This window comes from Emydura macquarii, unplaced genomic scaffold, assembly GCF_026122565.2.
Source record: "Emydura macquarii macquarii isolate MOO-44397 ecotype Brisbane River unplaced genomic scaffold, CSIRO-AGI_Emac_v2 contig_2422, whole genome shotgun sequence".
NCBI classification, from domain to species: Eukaryota; Metazoa; Chordata; order Testudines; family Chelidae; genus Emydura; species Emydura macquarii.
In genome coordinates this window covers 36,105,284-36,124,589 of record NW_027132559.1, presented here as the reverse complement: position 1 = coordinate 36,124,589, position 19,306 = coordinate 36,105,284, and the positions used below count along the sequence as shown (strand labels likewise).

The 19,306-nt window shown below is 41.1% G+C and overlaps 2 protein-coding genes across 4 annotated transcripts in view; one reads left to right on the top strand and one right to left on the bottom strand.

Moving 5' to 3' along the window:
- The first annotated feature begins 4,386 nt into the window (after positions 1-4,386).
- On the top strand, positions 4,387-18,336 carry ACBD7 (acyl-CoA binding domain containing 7). The gene is made up of 4 exons (XM_067562274.1): positions 4,387-4,519; positions 17,640-17,757; positions 17,895-17,957; positions 18,041-18,336. The coding sequence occupies exons 1-4, from the start codon at positions 4,508-4,510 to the stop codon at positions 18,112-18,114; spliced, it is 267 nt and encodes an 88-aa protein (XP_067418375.1). The 5' UTR covers positions 4,387-4,507; the 3' UTR covers positions 18,115-18,336.
- Positions 18,330-19,306, bottom strand: part of OLAH (oleoyl-ACP hydrolase) — a 42,405-nt gene continuing 41,428 nt past the window's right edge. For all 3 annotated transcript variants that reach the window (XM_067562272.1, XM_067562271.1, XM_067562273.1), the window contains one exon: positions 18,330-19,225. In XM_067562272.1, coding sequence (XP_067418373.1) covers positions 19,092-19,225 — 134 coding nt within the window. In that variant the 3' untranslated portion in view covers positions 18,330-19,091. The remainder of the gene's footprint in view (positions 19,226-19,306) is intronic.

The following is a 19,306-nucleotide window of genomic DNA, read 5'->3' as shown; positions in this document are numbered from 1 at the left end:
GGAAACCAGCTCCCAGCAGGCCAGCCCCAGCCTTGCCCATCCCAGTGCCGCACCCCCCTCGCCCCAGCAGGCCGGATCTCCACCCCACCTTGCCTGTGGTGACTAAGGGCAAAGTGCACGGCATGTCCCCAGCGTGGCTGCGATGCCCAGCCCAGCTTATCTTCATCAGGCCCCTTCCCCCAGCTCTGTGCCTTCCGCCCTAGCAGGGCCTCGCTCCGCCTGCTTGGCAGGACCCTGCCACCCAGTCCCAGCTGGCCAGAACCCCCAAGTGCTCCAACAGCCCCAGGCCTGCCTCCCTTTTCCCATGTGCTGGGCCCAGGCTCCATCTGCACCTGTCAGGCACCCTCAGCACTTACAGACCCTGGGCCTGTCCACAAGCAGCTGCAGCACCTCACCTCACATGCCCCCAGGGATGCTGGAACGATGTGTATAGTGGGGGTGCTGAGAGCCATTGAACCAAACAGGAAACCCTGCATATAATGGAAACCACTTCAAGCCACCTAGTTCTAGCACATAGTCTGCCCCCATGTGCTTTGTAGACCCTATCCCCCCAACAGCATCCCATGTACTCTTTAGGCGCCACTGCCAGTATGTCAGACCCTTGTCACATAGGTACTGCATGCAGGCCTGCCCTCTTCCCCTGCTGTCAGACTGACCTACCCTTCACAGCCATCTGCAGATGGCTCAGCTCTAACACACTAGATTGCTTCCATCCATGTATTGTACAGGGTCTTTCTCCTGCTCTCTCCCCCAGCCCCCATCCGTCACCCCTATTTTTCTCATGTGCCATTTCATCCTCATTGACTCAACCCCTGCTTGCCTCAGCATTATCAGATCACCTGCCATGTCCTCAGCAGGCTTTGTCCCCACCCCTTAGAATCATAGAACCAGGGGGCTAGAAGGGGCCACAAGGGTCATCTCATCTCATCTAACCCCCTGCCAAGATGCAAGATTTGTTGCGTCAGCCCCTAAATGTGAGATTTCCATGTCCTGCATTATAGATGTGATGTAACTGGTAGTTTTTTAAATGTTGGATTTAGGGTGATTGTTAATCATTATTCATGTTATAATTTAAAGTTGGTGCACTCATTGATGGAGGGTGGTTGCACACCAGTCTGATTAATTGGGGGAAGGAGTTGGTTGAAGGAGGAGAACATGGGCAAGAGCTGGTGTGGGGAGGATGAGAGTAGGAATCAGGAGGGTGAGGGTGGGCAGGAGCCAAAAGGGGAAGGAAATGGAGAGTGGTGGGAACTGGGAAGGGAACAGAAGGGGACAGGGAGAGGCTGGAGGGGAATAGGAGCACAGTCCTTTCCAGCACTTGGAATAGAACTCATTAGTGTTAACCTTGCTGTCTGGTAACTAGCTGGGAAAACTCCTAGCAAAAAAACTCTCTCATCCTCTTGTGGTGGCAGGGCCACATAGAAAATAACAGCCTTCTACTAGTACCAGTTACTTCCTTCATGGGGAGCAGAGGTGGAACAAAGAGAGGTGGGGAAGACAGGGTACAGAGGCAACATACTAGAAGACGGGCAGAACTGGAAAGGTGGAAGAGAAAGACAAAGAAGGGTTTATAATTACTAAACCACAGTGCCCTCGAGAGCTTGGACTAGAACCTAGGGCTTCTGAGTCTCAACAGTGCTCTGCTGTCAGAAAATAGCCATGAAACCCATTGACAAAATGTGTGTCACATTGCTCCAGTGGCTGGTGTAATGGCCAACTGCTCTTACCAGTTTCTCCATTAGCTAAAATGGAAGAAGCCTGTCCTGTGGATGTAAAAGTTTGAGCCCTGCTGATAACCTATGCTGGGGGTCAGTACGATTCCACATAATGGATATTTTTTGTTTGCTCTTTTAAAAATCTAGGAAATTACACACACACATACACACAAACTATGTTAAAAGATAATTAAGATTGCAGAGTAAAGCACTCGGAAGTTAGGAAATACTAGCAGTAAGGTTGCTTTTGCCACTGTTATCCAGCCTCTTTGTGCAAACGCATTATGACATAATCTTTAATTTCATCATCATACACTGTTTTTTCCCCAGATCCCTTTTCCTCCTTGAGTTCACAGGCTCTGCCTACCCTGGGGATGAATCATATTTGTGTAGTGAATGAGGCTGTTGGCTGTAGAAGTCTGCGTCATTGCAGAAGTTGAAAAGTGTTTTAGCAAATCAGGCAAGGGACTGCAGGAAGAGAATGTAGTACTCTGTGATCAGTCAAGCTCAGATCCACAAAGGTATTTAGACTCCTATCTTCCATTGATTTCAGTGGTAGTTCAGAGCCTAAATACCGTTGTGGATGTTGGCCTCAGTGCTTAAGGAGCTTCCTAAAGTTTCTGGTTTATTCAGTGTCTGGTTCCAGCTGGCTGTGCTTCATAACAACCCACACAGACTCTGAGAAACTCAGCCCTTAAAAGTATAATCCCAAATATCACATCTTCCTCTCCAACCCAAAATTTAAGAACAATAACACTTTTTAAAAAACAATGTTAGTATAACACACAATTCCAAATAATCAGACTTGATAACATCTTCAGTTGGCTCCTCAGGAACATTAGCACGATTGCCATCAGGTGGTGACAAGTCCACTTGCTATGGATGTTCCATGTTCTGGGGCTCTGTAGTCTCAAGTCTTGCCCTGCTGAGACTCTCCTGTCCTTTCTCTCCTGCCTTAGTGCCTTTCTGTGCTTTGGATAAGGTGTCACCTATCTCTCCTCAGTATGTGTCCATCTAGGCTAGGGTGACCACCTCATACAAGCATAGAGTAGCTTCTTGGGACACCAATCCTGTTCGTGAGCATCCTTTTCCATCACAGAGACACACAGCATTTTCATGATGTGGTGGCAGCTCCCGTGGCCCCATTTCATACTGATTTTTTTTATTTTGTTTTATCTGTCTCTCTTATAATATTTTGGATTCTCAATCATGTTTCAGTGTCCACCATCCATAAGCTTCATTCTGGACTGGGTGACTTCCATTGCCTGGAAAATTCTAAATGCTTTGTCAAGGGTTAATTCTGGATCTTCCATTAGTCTCTCTCTGGGTTTTTTTGTTCCATTCACAATCTGGTCTCTTATTAGAGACTGTTAGCCCCCCAAAATTTCAAGATTAGTTCTTCAGCCTCAGATCAGTCAGAGACTGGTCTATAGTTTCACCTTCCTTTTGTACCCTGGGATTATAAACATCTTTCATGTGTCTCATTCTCACATGCAGTGCAGTATTCCTGAAATTTCTGTACTACAGTTTCATAGTTAGAGGTTCTGCCTGAGTTAACTGAAAACTATTAAAGGACATCAGGTGCTTCCGAACCAGCCCGTCAAGAATAAGGCAATCTTCTAAATGTTTTCTATTTTGCTGGCACCCATTGCTAACAGATACAGAGTGAAGTGCTCTCTAAACTTCCTCCAATTGTCTTTCACATTCCCAGAGAGTTTCAGCTCTGGTGGAGCTGAAAAAAATAGTACATGATCACATAAAAATCTAGATAAAAATGGCCTTTAAAATACAGGCCCAGCCCTGTGAGGTGCTGAGGATCCTGACTTCAGTGGGAGCTGAGGGTGCTTAGGACCTTTCAGGATATGTGCAGCATCTTGCAGGCTCAGACTCTTAAAAGCATCATGGAGAATGACTATCTGGAAGTGCTGGGGTGAGCAAAACATTGAAAATGAAGCCCTGGCACTCTCAGTATATTGATTGCTGTGTAAGGCTTGTATTTATGATTTATCTGTGGTAGCATCAATGATGCCCTAAGTGTTTTCCAGACCCTGAAGATGGGATAATGGGATAATTGCAAGCCCTGAGAATCTCACAGTCTAAGGACAGACAAGCAGGTGGACGGAGGTTAGGTTAAGGATGATGCTTCAGGGGTACCCAGGTTGTGAGGCACCTCCCCAACACCTGCTCTTAGCACAAGGAAGTCCTGTCTGTGCCTGCTGTCGATCAGCTCCCTGAAACCACCAGCCGCTGGCAACACAAGCACTAAACTTCCAGGCCTCCACAGGCCTCCGCTCTCTTTGTGTAAGTTAGCAATAGCACCTCCTAGTCCTCTGAGCATCCCTTGGGAGTTGTTCCACTGAACATTCACAGAACTCTCCAATTTGCTACTCCCAAAGGAATAGTCCACACCTGTTTGCAAGATATATTGCCATTGTCTCCTCTGGGCATCCATGGGACTTGTTAGAGTGCAACCTTTGAAGGGGACACAAAGCACGACTAGTAATTAGCAGCTGCTCTCTGCATCCAGCTCCTTCTGTGACCAAGCTGTTTTAGCTTTGCTGTTCTGACAGTCTCAGCTTAGCACACAGAAGCCAAGCGGCTGCTGAGGGAGAAGCCTTGAGAGCTGATGTCATTTCAATTCTGGTCCAATGAGGAAAGCGAAGTGCAGCCTCTTTTGTGTGGCCTGGGACTATAACTGGAGCTGCAGGGCAGTACTGAGGGGTTTGAGCACATAAGCGCTGTATCTCTGCTCTGGGTGAAGCTAATTAGTTGCTGTTGCTATCATCATCATCATGACTCTTCAGGTAAGAGGGGAGTCTTCTTCTACGTGAGGCAAAAAGCAGCTCAGAGGAGGGGAGCAAGGGATAAGGATAGGGATGTATTGTAACATCCATGGGCAATGCCCAGCAACACAATTTTTTGATAGCGCAAGGATTATCATTGCATAATCTGGGATGTTTTGCAGTGCAGCAAATAACTTTTTTTTAGTGTATGATGCTTAATTGGTGCATGAATTTTTGCAGGGAGCAAAGGGTTGCTTATTTTGAATCTGTTATTCTTTGGTTCATGTAATTTTCTGGGGAGTGGATCCGCACCTGCTTGGAAAGATGCATGCATTTTGATTGGGTACATGCATTGTTTTTCTTTGTGTGTGTGTGTGTGTGTGTGTGTGTGTGATTGTAGCTGCACTGTTATTGGGTATCTGCCTTTGAGAAGATGCATGCATTATTTTTTCAGGGTCAGATTAATTAATTCATTTAGATTTATACAAAAATAAAAAGAGGCACCTTTCCCAGGATTTAGGTTATCGGTACATACATTTGTGAGTCCATGAATAATTTTTGAGGGGCTTGTGAATGGTAGATGCTGTATTTGGGGTGCATGCATTATTTTCTGGGGGTTTGTGTTTTGAAGACTGCATACATTTTGCTGGCAAAGTTCAACTGTGTATGTGGAGTGCCAGAGAAACCAGCTGCCTCCTCTCTGCATCAGATTTGAAGTGTTGCCCATGCTGCTGGGTTTCAGCCCTCGATCCTTGCAGCAGGGTGCAAACAGCACTTTACTTTTCTTGCCCATGTTCTGAGTAATTTAGCCAGTTTTCTCCACATTAAAGCCATCACATTAAAGCTTGGCTTTTTATTCTCTCTCCCATTTTTCAGATTTGTAGCCTGCCTGTTCCATTGCCCTGTTCTCTGAGGGGTTGGTGCATGTTTTGTGCAGGGATGAGCAGTGTGGTGTGTGAATGATGCTTCCAGGAGGGAGGTGGTGGCAGCTCCCTCCTAATTCATGAGTGACCCAGATTTTGGGACTCCGGGAGTATATTTGCCAGGAACTCTGCAGAGTCGTTCCAGAGAGGATGTTAACCTCCTGTGAGGTAGCTTCATCTCCACAGGGGCACAGAGGTTTTGTGTGTGTCACTTTACAGACAAACTCAGACCCTCCTCAAAGGGGCAGGGAACAGAACAGCCACATCCCATCTCTCGCTCCAACTTTTGTTCAAACCAGGTTTTGTTCAATGTAGGGATGTAAAAATTAGTTTAATTAAAAATTGGTTTAAACTTTCTAAAAAGAGAACATTTAAATGGTTAAATGCTGGGGTAGGGGGAGCCGTGCTGGGCTCAGCTCCTGTGTGCAGTAATAGAAAACAGGCAATTGATAAAGTCATGGTCAGTGTAGTTTTATGATACAAGAAGTGATTCTGAACAATGACAATCAATGTCAAAATACAATATGTTTTATTTCTACCCAGTTTCGTGGACATTTTGATTTACGGGTTTACGGACAGTGTTAAAATTGTACATTTTTGAACTGATGGTCCAGCTGCTCTTACTAGCAGGGAGCCAGCTCAAGTAATTACATCCCTTCTCCCCCACACACGAGCTCCCCACTTCCCCCTCCCCCATCAGAGAGAGCTGAGCCCAGCTGTGGCTAAGCCCTACCCCATTCTATGCAAACTGGCCAACAAGAAGTGCGGAGCCCAGCTGTGGCTACCCCCGCTGGGCTCTGAGCCTCCCCCCCAGCAAGAGCTGCCGCTCCCCTCCCCCCAGTTTAAACATTAATCAGCTGTTTAAAACCTTTAGACAGCTGATTACTGTTTAAATGGTTAATTTTTACATCCCTAGTTCAATGGCCAGTCGGGTCTTAAGTTTGTTTTTCTACTTTTGAATTCACTCCTGAAGGTGCAAATTTGGAGAGTCTTTTGTTGTAGACTTTTGTCAGTGTTGAGATTTTAAAAACAAACAACAAACCTGAGGTTTGCTGGGGTAAAACATTGCACATTTATTACATGATAAACCACCTCCATAAAAAAACACCCCTCACGGCTGGGAACCATTTTAGCTCAGCATTTAAACAGCAGTAATACAATGTGAAAAAACCTGAATCATGTCCATTGAAATCTTGGTTTACAATCTGCATCCATATCTATAATCTCAGAATCAAGTTGGAGAGGAGTGGCAAGAGATTGAGGGCGCTACACAGTAGCTAAAAACTCAGTTTTGCAAACTGCAGAAACAGCATAAATGGAGGAGAGTAACTAAATCCTTTCAGGCATTTTGCTTTACCCTGAAGAAGCCATTTACGCTTATGTTTCTCTTCCATTTCATTTACATGGTGGTGATGCGATAGTAATTTGTACATTCAAGTATAGCAAATGGGTGTGTGTGTGTGTGTGTGTGGTTTTAAATGTGTATAAAGGTTGTTTATGGTAGAAAATTCTACTGCTTTTAATTTGAAGAGTCAGAAGGCGTTTCAGTCATTACATGATTAAAAATAAACTGCATTTTTAAGGGACACTTAATATTTTTAGATTCAAAGTGTACCTGTTTTACAAGAAACTAAATCCTATGCAACATTCCATGAACAGTGACTCATGTAGGGGCTGGGGTGCTCAAGAGCTCAACAATGTGTGTTTATATTAAGCTTACCTGTTTTATGCAGGTTAAATCGTCCCTTCTATTCTGTTGTTATTGCAGAGGAATGCATACATCATGATATACTATTCCTGTAATATCTACTTTTATACTTGCATATGCCTCCCAGGAAACTAGGATTGTATGCAGTATAAAATCATTTAGAGGCATATTAACTTAATAGCCTCCTTCCACAAATTAATTTTTGATGTTCCATCTCCTCTAGCAAATCTGATACCAAGCACAATCTCACTGCATTGTGAGGGCCTGATCCAAAGCCCATTCAAGTTAATGACACTGATGGGTGTGGTATAAGAACCTAGATAGAACATTTTCATTTTGTTTGTCCTACTAACCAACTATGGCAATTCAGCTGATTGTGTTATCATTGGTGTGTTTGTTTGTCTGGTCTGTAACAGTTGTATAAATGCTATTTTTATTTTTAAGTGCTTGGATGGTGCTCACAGGTGTGTAATGGGGGACATATAAATATAATCTGAGAGTTTTATCCCAATGCTTTGTATCCCATATATATTTGTGTCTGGGGGGTAGTTTTTGTTTTTGGGTGCATGTTTTTTTTAAACAGACTTTGATCCTTAACAGGAATACACTTGATGTTTAGGCCCTCGGATTTACTCCCTTAAAGACAGGTAAATTTCCTGGGTATGTCTTTTTGAACATTTTGGCCTAAATATCTAAGCTTAGCTGCTCACAGGTAGGCTCCTTGATTTTTTCAGAACTGCTGACTATGCATAGTTCCCATTTATTTCTGGCCTTATTTTAGAACGAGTTATATGGTGGTTGCATTGCTACAATTTTTTTACATTGGTCATGTAATGTATAAATGTTAATGTTTTTTAAAAATATATTTAGTATTGGTGTATTTGCTTTGTAGGAATAATGCTTAGTTACATGTGTGCAAAACTCTTTTTATGAATCCTGAAAAACTGCATTACATAAAGTCTGATGCTGCAATGTGCAGAAAACCTCTTGGGCATGTCCCACTTACTCTCAAACAGCAGGTATTCGGCAGTGTGGCCTAACTGATAGCACAATGGACTGGGCCAGAGCATCTTGTGAGCAATATAATATAAACAGTGATTATGGCTAATAACTAGTACACTCTTTTATGTGATAGATTTTCCCATCCTTAACATTTAAGGAAGATGCAGGATAGGACAGGACCATCAGTTCAATCAAAAGATGAAGTTGAGGGGGTTTTTTCTCCCCCATTTTTTTTATGGAAGGAGACTATCAAACATGTCACTTCTGGATAAAGAAAAGATGATTTATTTATCTCATCAGTGCGCCAAATTTGAAATCAGGTGTGTGTTTTGATGACATCAGGAACAAGCAATTGTGGACTATGAGTAGCTTGCACATTAACCTAGCAGTGGATCCCAAGGACAAGTACTCTTACAGTCTGTGCTGCAAGCTTTTTGAAGTTCTGCCAGCTATCTAGGACATTGCACAGCCTAAGCACTTAAAAAGAAAGAGTTAGTTCAATTGTGCTTTGTTGTACCATTCCTTGCCTCTAATTACTTAAACTGCTGATCAGCAGCTTCAGTTTTCAAAGAAAAACTAAATAACACAATCTCTGGCCTTTACCCACTGTAAATGCTGTGAAACAGCTGGGCCATGGTTAAAATAAATAAATAAAGAAGACTATCTTCATCCCTGGCAAAACTCCAATGACTTCACAAAGGATGGATTTGTTCAGTGGTGCCAATTGTTAAAATCTAGTCAGTGAGTATGAAATTTTTGAAGTCTTAGCACTTGGTGACCAGACCTATAATCTAAAGATTTCTTTTGTCCTTTCTTTGCTTAAATTCAGTATAGATTATTATTACCTGATTAAATCTTGCTTCAACAATGAATACTGGTTTCATTTTAACATGGACAAATAAGAGGGATCTTAGAAACTATGTAGATGAAATGATTTTTGCATTATGTAGCAAATACTACAGCCATTTGTCCTGATCTAATATGGTAAACTGCCTTAAAATACATTTAAAACTTGTCAGTGATTAGTGCATGTACCTCAATGGCATCATGGGATTAAAATTTGTACAGTGATTTGAATGAGTAACGTGCTGTATAATATATTAGTATTTAGTTTAAATAAGGCAAGGTATTAAATGACTGGAGTTGCTCCCAGCTGGACTTTGAAACTTGCATTCTATAGCATCTTATAAAACTCGTGAATGCTACTACTTTTACTGTTTTCCCCCCTTCATTTCAGATGACACTACATGAGTCATTGGTATGGTACCTGACCCTATTAATAACATCACAGGGAAATTCAGCAAGAATCAGTTTGGCAATGCTGGATTAAAGAATTTTGGGGCACTGAGTAATATGGGAATTGGGGGCTCCTTCCTCCCTATCATGACAGCAGGGTGGGTGGGCCAAGTCTGAAGAGCACTGCAACTCCACATGCCAGGTTGCAACACCACTCATTCACATGTGGGCCAGCCACTCCTCCATCATGAAGGAGGGGGGCAGGGTCAAACCTGAGTGGTGCTATGACCCCATGTGCTAAGTCACAGTCCCACCCACCCAAATCGAGTTCTGTGCAAGTGCACCAAGTGCATATTGATTAATCGGATCCTGCATACTGGGACTTTGTGTAATAAAGAATAGTCAAATTACTAGACTCCTAGTTAAACTAAACTGTTTTAAAAAAAACAAAAAAAATTCCCAAAATCCCATAGGTGCTGTCCAGATGTATAGGGAGATTAGCGCTTTAAAATAATCTGTATGTTTTCAGATTCCAGACAAATCTTCTCTTTCTGTTAGTGATGCGATGGCTTTTAAACTGCAAAACCACCTGCCACATACAGAGCAGAGGTTCTTCCTTATTTCACCCTTTGGTCACAGGCTGAAATCTCTCTCTCTATATAGGTAACCTCTAAATTCAGGCTAGATTCAGGCACACTACAGTGCCACCATCCATTATCCAAATGTCCATGATGGAAACCTCCCTCTAACCTGTTCACCATTCCAATATGGGTCATATTTCCTCCCTCCAAATATAGATCAAATTTGTGCTAAGCTACACTACACATTGTGGCTCCATATCTTCACAATGTGCTTCATACACCTTCCTAATACAGCCCTGGTATAGGCCTCATGGGTTATGCTGGCTATTCAACAACCACCACTCTTCTCATTTATTCATATATGTGCAACAGAGCAGATGTAAGTTTCGTTCATGAGGCAGCTGGTGGGGGCGGGGGGAGGTCTCTCCCCAATTGGTCAGTAGAGGATGGGCAATGATAAGGTTAGTCATGGAAAGATAACTGAGAATTTATTCAGTTTTATTTAATGTATTAAGTCTGTGTCTATTTTAATTAGGTGTGGGTTGAGATTTTATTGTAATTGATACTAAATTATACTAAATTATTAAGATGCTAATGTAGCTTCCATAGTTAAATAGTAACTTTAATGAGACCTCAGAGGCATCACCCACTAATTCCACCAGTATGACCGTGTGTAGAATCTAACAGAACTTGTACTTTGTCTTCAAAGGAAAGCAACGGAAATACAGCCTGTAATCCACATGAAAGCTACATTTGAGACCCTACAAAGGGTCCATGGAGCATGTAACTAGTTTGATCCCACTTATTACAAATTGTGCACTCAAATTACAGGATTCATAGCAATGTAGATTATAACTTTCACCTGTAGTCCTGATAAAAGTTTTGAGCTCATCTTGGCTGCAGTTCAGAATTGAGGCCTTCATTGTGTTTTAAAAAAAAAAAAACCAAAACCCAAATGCCTGACAAAAACTTGGGAGGAAAATCCTTCATGAAGTATTCAAGAATTCTACTCCTTCAACAGAGGGCTGAGAAAAGCTTGCACTTTTCTAGTCTTTCAGCAAAACAAATAATCATACTTGGTGTTTCTAAACAACCGTCTCTCCAAAAAGACCACCCACCTTTGACGAGCAATGTTCATACCTGCTTTATACCTCATAAACAAACAAACAAAAAATGTCCATTTTCCCCTCTTTGCAAGTCACTTTTAATCTTAATCAAGCCATATTCAACTTAGAGCAGTTTTGTGGTTAATTTAACTCCCTCTAGAACACTGAATTTACAGTGTTCAATTAACAATCAGAGTATACTGAAAAGCAAAAAATATTTAGCTTTGAAATTGAGAAAAGATCCCATGGTATAATTGTTTTAACACTAGGAATACAGGTTTCCTATGTGTTCTTGGTCCTGATGTGGCTGTATTTGGAGACATAATTTTTGATGGGCCCAAGTTAAGTATAGCATACTGTGCTATCTTATTTTTCTAAGAAAACCATGTACTTTCCCTTCACCACAACTTATGCACAGTTCCCTGCCTACATTGTGCGTTCCCTAGCAAGCCAGATTGCCTAAACAGGCCAGCAACTGCACCTTGTTTTCTCTCCAAAGACTATGAACAGTTGTAATTGCCTTCAGTTATACATTACCACATAGTTCTTTATAAGCAAGGACATTTATTCTTAAAGTGAAAGCATTACAGAGAAAACATATTTAAAATATTAAAAGTACATACATGTATACTAATAAACTTCCCAGAGATCACCTCCAGCTCCAACAAGGACTTTAGTAGGAGTCAGTCCTTCAAATTCCACAAGGTGTTTTTTTGTGGTTACAGGTTTATAATAGCCACAACGCAGAACTAGCACCCTCATGAATAGGTTAGTCTTGCCTTTATAGAGCTTAGACCTTTGATCTTGAGACAACAGGCGATCAGCAGACTGTGATCCTATACTCAGGGCATAGTTTCAAAAGGCTGGGTTTTTGCATTCATATTCCCCTAGCAAATCCCCAGGCAAACCACTTGACACTGTTTGTTCCAAAAGTCCACTCTTGTCTGGTACATTATTCAATACAGTCCTTTGAAGTTCATAACACTTCCAAGGCTTCACATCCCATCTCCTCCCTAGAGAGCGGTTACATACAGTCCTAGCCCACAATAATACATAACCTTTGCATTTAGTACCCTGGCCTCCAAAGACACTTTTAATTCAATAAAAGTTTTCCAAGGATATTGCAGGAAATTGCTGGAACATTCACACTGTGTCCAATTAACACACTTCAAAGTTGCAAGCAAACTAGTGGCAACTGGAGCTAGTTAATCCTTAACATTGAAGTTGGGACAGAAAGAAGTCAGTTATTACGTTTAAAAAAATCCAATTATTGTTGCTGTATCTAAAATAGAAATGTTTTCAATTTTAACCATAGTGAATGTTTGCTATGTCTGTTACTATACAGCTGGTTCTGAAGTGTGTTGGTGGAGGGGTGCTCTAGAAACCCCTGCTGGTTTATTGACAGTCCTAAGCTTCTTATTGAACTAAAAGATTATTTGTTAACATTCTGCACTATTGCCATTAATTTCCCTGCTTAATACCAAGGAAGATACCCTCTGAAGAAGTCTCTCTTAACTGCTTTTTAAAGAGATGTGGCCTGTTATGAAGGAGGCAAGACCTAAATGATCATAATGATCCCTTCTGCCCTTAAAAATCTATTTATTGCAATGTAAAGAGACACTCAGTGTGAGATTTCTTTTTAACTACTATTTCAACAGAATTAATTTCTCTGTTAGCACACACATTAAATAGTACATCATGAATTTTAAAAGCATTACTTTGAAACAACAATTGTAAGGACCAAAGAGCAGCACAAACATATAAGCTGGGTTCACCACTTCCTTCTTCTCTGTGCAAATATGCATCTCCTACCTCTTCTGTTTCAGTTTTGCTGCTGCTTTTACTGGCAAATGTCCTTTTGTGGCGCTTGTGGAAGAGTGTGCATATGAGTTCTTCCAGGGCAGTGAATGCAAGTGATGCAGATGGGCATCAATGAGTCATTGAAACGGACAGTACAAAGTGCTGTCAAATACACATAATAGACAGGCTGTAAAAAGCAATTGTTTTTTTTAATTGCTTCCTGTTGTAGCAATCTCATGGATTACTTGTAACAATAGCAAGTAAGAAGCATCAGATGAAAATATTTTTTCAAGTTAAGTGTCCTTTTAACTATTAGGATACATTTAAATAGTTTCATAGCAGTATGAATACACCAACCAAAACGGCAACCAGTGATTTAAATGCATGTATTAGTTAGCGTGTAAAGTAGTGTATATATAAAAATAAATTTTCCTTAGTGAGATAAATGTGAATTTAAGTAGTCAAATCATCATGTAACTGTGACCTTACACACCTCTGTAGTCACACATTACACATTATTGTAATAATATTTGCAAAATGTGACTTGAGGTATCATTTCAAAACTAATGACCACATTGATCATTTATGTTCTTGTGTAATATATGTACAAATGTCTATAAAAAGTTATGAACATAAAATGAAATTATGACTAAAATGTGTTTACCAGAGAAGTCTGGGAACTGGTTAAACTGGTTTTCTCAAAGACAAAGGACAGCTGTCGTCAAAGTCACATGTCCAGTGGCCATTCTTTGGCAAAGAACTAGGGTGGAGGTCAGGAACAGACTGATCTGCATTTTAGCAAAAAGCATGGAACCTCTTTCACCACGAGACTCCATGTCTCCTTCCTCACAGCTGGAATGAACTTTATCTAGGGGTAACCCTCAGGAAAATGCATTTCAAAGAGTGGGCTATAAAAGTAAGGGGCAGAACTACCCACATTCATCTCTTTTTCACCTAAGAAAACAAATGAATCAGCCCTTTGACTTTGATGGAGAGCCTGACCTGGGAATTTGGTCAGCCATGTTGCTGGGAACATGTGGTAAGGATGTTACCTTGAACCAAGCATAGCTTGTTAAGTTTCAGCTACTAGAAAATTTTTCTTTATTTTTCTTGTAACCATTTCTGACTTTAGCATCTTCTACTTGAACTCACTTAAAAATTTCTCTCTGGATTAGATTTTAAAACTCCAATGTTGTGTTGAAAAGAAACTGTTTGGCAACTCCAATTAAAGTAACAAATTGTGCAATATTGACGCTTCTTACAAGAGCAACAAACCTTGTTTCGTCTGCTTGGTCCAGGACAGGGCTGGACGTTTCAGAACATACGTTTTGCGGAGAGTTTGGACTCACCTTACCAGTGGTTAACCAAGGCAGGTGGAGATCAGTAGAAGTCTGTGGTGCTGCAGGCAGGTTCCTGAATCCAAAGCGCTAGACCAGGGTTGGCTAAGACATAGACATTAAGTCCATGCTTGTTGCTGCCTGTGGGCGTCGGAGGCAGAGAGTTATAGTGGCAAGGCATTGTAAGGCGCTCAGGATTACTGGGTAAAATGTGACACCAACTCTTTACCATTCTGGATTGCACCCCAGAACGTCACAGTAATGTAGTGGTGGCAGGCTATGGGAGAGTTTGTTTCGGTTCCAAACATATATCCGGGACTTCCGACTTAACACCTAAAATCTCTGCCTCCTGGCCAGTCTTTGGAGATTTTTCTTTTTTAGGCAGACATCTGTTTGGAAACTTTAATTGCTATTATATAGATAAAAAAATAAGAATGGCCATTTTGGGTCAGACCAATGGTTCACCTAGCCCAGTATCCTGTCTTCTGACATCAGCCAGTGCCAGATGTTTCAGAGGGACTTAACAGAACATGGCAATTACTAGGAGATCCATTCTGGCAGTTGCAAGTTAGAGATACCCAGATCATGTATTGTGTCCCTGACCATCTTGGCTAATAGCCATTGATGAATTTAATTCTTTTTTAACCAGCTATGCTTTTTGGCCTTCACAACATCCCGTGGCAACAAGTTCCACAGGTTGACTGTGCGTTGGGTGAAGAAGCACTTCCTTATGCTTGTTTTTAAACCTCCTGCTTATTAATTTCATCAGGTGACCCCCAGTTCATGTGTTATGTGAAGGGGTAAATAACACTTCCCTATTCACTTTCTCCATACCATTCCTATTTTTTTAGATCTCTCTCGTATTTCCTTCCCCTCCATGCTTAGTCATCTCTCTTCTAAGATGAACAGTTCCAATCTTTTTAATTCCTTCTTGTATAGAAGCTGTCCATACGGTGGTTCAGCAGAAGCTATCAGCAAGTCTATTGTATCCATTTTCTTGTACTTTTAAAATTATGGTAGAATGTTCAACCAGTGCTAAGGGCTTGAGGATTAGATGTCAAAAAAAACCTTTTATTGGAGATTTGTTTCCAAGTGTCTAAATTTTAGAAGTAAATTAAATTCAGTGTCCCAGTCTAATCCCTACTGGGTATGAAACCATAATTTTTCAAACCAGAAGTTTGCACAACTACACACTACAGGGTTAAAACCGCATCTCTGACAGCTCCTGCCTATGACCAAGTCAAAATGAGGATTTTTCCAGTATCCTGGCCAGCTTCTTCCACATCCACTTGGCATTGTCCTTCCCCAATCACCTTGTTTTACTACCATTCACATCTATAGTCAGTACAGTTCCTGGGCTTGGCCACCCAAATGTTTTTTCTTCTAGCTAAAAAAGTAGAAACCCCTAAAATAATAAAAGATACTAACAGCAAGGCCATGCTACCCGGTGTCCATCAGTGCTTGGGTGCAGCCTGAGCTCTGGGACCCTCCCACCTCGCAGGGGTCCTAGAGCCTGGGCTCCAACCCAAGCCCAAACATCTACACTGTAATTAAACAACTCCTTGGCTTGAGCCCCGTGACGTCGAGTCAGCTGGCACAGGCCAGCCATGGGTTTTTAATTGCAGTTGTCTCACCCAGTTTCCAGATTCCTCAACAGTCTTCTAGGTCCCAGTTGAGATGATCTCTGCCCTCTTGAAGTCCATCTATCCAGAAATCCATTGCCAGAAAAAATCAAAGTTCTTTCCACCTCAGCAAGCAGCAATTAACTCACTAGGTGGAAAGGGGCCAGGCATCTGTGGATAAATACGGCCCTGTAGCTACCTAACTGTCCTTGCATACTTTTACATGATGTTGCTGGCTGAATGTGCTAGCATCAGCTGATGCATTGTTAAGTTGATGAGTGCTCAGTTTTATGATCCCATGATGGCTCTTTTGAATGGAAAGAATGGTACAAGAATGCAGCCTCTCATTAATTTTTTTCTATTTCCCTACCGCTCATCTTTAGACACAGTAATCTATGTTTCTTTTACTCCTTGTTCGTAGGGGGACTGCAGTACAGAACACTTAAGTCGGTGACAGTAAAACCACAAAACATCTGATGTTGCTTCTTCTTTGTTTATTTCTAGGGCCTGGTCCAGCCAGTACAGTCACTTGCCCAGGATAGTTTCAGGATTAAGACAAATACATTCTAGGCTGTGTTCTAAAATATGGGGGGGCTGACTTCTCCCATTGTGTGGGAAGTTCTCACCTGAGTAATAAGAGCTGCCAACCACTATGGAGAGGGCCAGCTAGGGGAGCACATAATTCTTCAACCTGATGACTGCATCCTGCTTGGATGGAATGATAGGCAACTCCACAGTCCCTGCTGATGAGACCAAGCTATGGAAGTCCAAATTGACAGCTAAAGGAACAATGTGTGACTTTACTCAATACACAGCATATTATAGCACAACCTTGGAGGGAATGCATTTTAGTTTACAAATATTAAACACATGTATAACATACATCCTGCCCACCGTGTTTTACTATGTCATTCTTGCAAATATAGCAAACTTTGGATGGAACTTTCCAAAAGAATGCATGCAGTTATGTAGAGAGTTGTATACACTGGCTTTACAAATGATTGAAACTAGCAGATTGTGCAAAGGACTGGAAGCTCTGAGGTCACAGAAAGACCTGTAGGTGCTTTTGGAATCAGGAGCAGGGAAAAGGTTATGAACTCTGCACTAAAGACTTCACAGGGACTAGTAAAGTAGGGGCAGATAGCTCAGTGTGGGTAAGGTGTAAAGAACCTTTCAGACCCAAATCGCCTCCTTTGTGTCTGCAATAGGTAGCTACAGTGAGTCCTTGCACTTCTGGAGTATAACGGTGATGCATCAGTTAGACTGTTGCATTAGATCCCCATATACAGTTTCATCACCACTGCCATGCATGCGCACACGGTTGCCCTGGCAGCAGAGAATTGAAAGCAAAGTGGGAGTGTACTCAGTATCTTTTCAAAGGGCATTACAGCCCCAGGAACTGCTTCTGGGATGTAGTCCCTCTGCATCCCTGCCCTCAACTCAGACTCTGGGTGTGAAGAGTATAGTTCATAGAATTTTATAAGCAGCTTGCATGATCATACCTATGACATTTCATGATACCAATCAGACTTTATATGGTCCCAGTTGTTTAGCTGTAAAACTATGTATTCTCTTTTGGGAGGAAGGAATTGACTTATTTTAACAGTGTTGATTTATCAGCCAAGTTAGCCAAATTTCTGGCCAACTACAATTTGATTAAAACCCTTTCATAGGAAAGTATCGAGAGAGATTTACCTTTAAGCATCACTGATGACAAGGAAGCAGTTAGTGAATTTATGAGGATGCTATAAAGCCTAAAGCACACAACATAGGGGATAAAATGTCTATCATTCCATTGTTTGATTTTTTTCCTCCCTTCTCTTCAGGACGATTTTGACCATGCTGCAGAAGATGTAAAAAAATTAAAAACTAGGCCAAGTGATGACGAACTGAAGGAACTATATGGACTCTACAAACAGTCTACTGTTGGAGACATTGATACTGGTACTGTCTCTGTGTGTGTGTGTAAAAACTCCCCCATCACCCACACACATTTAATTCTGTAAATTTAATAAGACTAAACAATCTTTAGGTAAAATGATATAAGAACAATCCACAAATGTACGCATTTCTTTTGGCAGAGTGTGCAGGAATACTAGATTTGAAAGCCAAAGCCAAATGGGAAGCATGGAACCTTAAAAAAGGTGTTTTTACTATTATGTTTACTCTAATCCATTTTCTAGAACACCAAACAAGGAAAGGTAATGACTGCTACTTTCCTTTGCAGGTTTATCAAAGGAGGATGCCATGACCGCTTATATTTCTAAAGCAAGAGAGATGATAGAAAAATATGGGATCTAGACCACTCCACAGTAATGTCCATAAATAATTAATTAACTCTTCAGTAGCTATTGAACTAACTGTTTTGAGGAAAAAATGCAATACTAACGTTTTCATGTTTAGTTTGGCACTAAGATTTACCAACATGAGCTATTTACCTCTAAGGGAGTATTTACACATGCACTGTACTTCTTAAGACACTAACTGTACTTATTTTAAATAAACTTTTACCTACAAGATTTATTTGGGGTTTTAAACTGTCTCTTATTTCCCCTTTTTTGAGGTGGTAGAAAGATCACATTCCTCCTCCTATCCAGCCAAAGTCAATTCTGAAGACAAAACTACTTACCTGTCTTTTTTCCCAAAAGAGGTAATAGGATACAGAGGGATTTAAGAAGAAAGGAAAAAAAAAGAGTAGTTTTTAAGATAGTGGAGTCAGGCTAGTGAGGTCACAAAAAGTGCAGATTTAAAAGAAATGTTACTTACTTCCTTGATCCAATACTGGATAAAAAAATATTTGCACAAATCTCTGTCTTCTGTTAGTCATAGAAATGCTGATGTAGAAAAATTATATTGTAAATGGAAATAACCAGAAAGCTTATTTTTCCTGAGACATCTGTTGGTCCAATTAAGCTATGGTAAAGCAGTGTATCATAGCGGGAAGCCACTGAAGCCCGACATACTACCTTTGCAATGCTTTCAGCCTGCCATCAACCCACCAGTCCCAAACTCTAACCACCACAGGGAAGCAAATTAATGTGCTGGCTGTTTATTTTTAAGAATCAGAATTTTCCTGAGTATTGTCATAATTATATCCTGGAGAAACCTTTGGCCATTAGATACACCAGTATTAATACAGCAACCGTTAGCCCCATTGCTACAGAAAGTTGCTTACCTTGCCATTGTGGTAGTAGTATAATTGTATAGAAAAGGTTCCTTATTATTTACTGCTTTGGATTAATCTTTGACCCTTCCCGCAACAAACTAAAGACCAATATTCAGAAATCAGCATTTTCCATACATTTTGTCATGTGATCTATTATGAAAATTTCATTAGCAGGGTCCATCAGATAAAAGTGGCCTCCAGGGAGCTTGTGAATGGTGCAATGTCCACTTGTTACATCCTTCCATGCTGAAAGAGAATTAAATATGCAAAGCATGAGAGAAATATCAGTGTGTGTAATTGTTTTACATAATTTGTTCCAAGATTATT

What these genes read in the sequence shown, in the direction of transcription:
- ACBD7 (XM_067562274.1), top strand. An exon ending in TGTTGGAGACATTGATACTG is followed by an intron (nt 17,758 to 17,894) that starts GTACTGTCTCTG and finishes TTCTTTTGGCAG; the next exon opens with AGTGTGCAGGAATACTAGAT. An exon ending in AGCATGGAACCTTAAAAAAG is followed by an intron (nt 17,958 to 18,040) that starts GTGTTTTTACTA and finishes TTTCCTTTGCAG; the next exon opens with GTTTATCAAAGGAGGATGCC.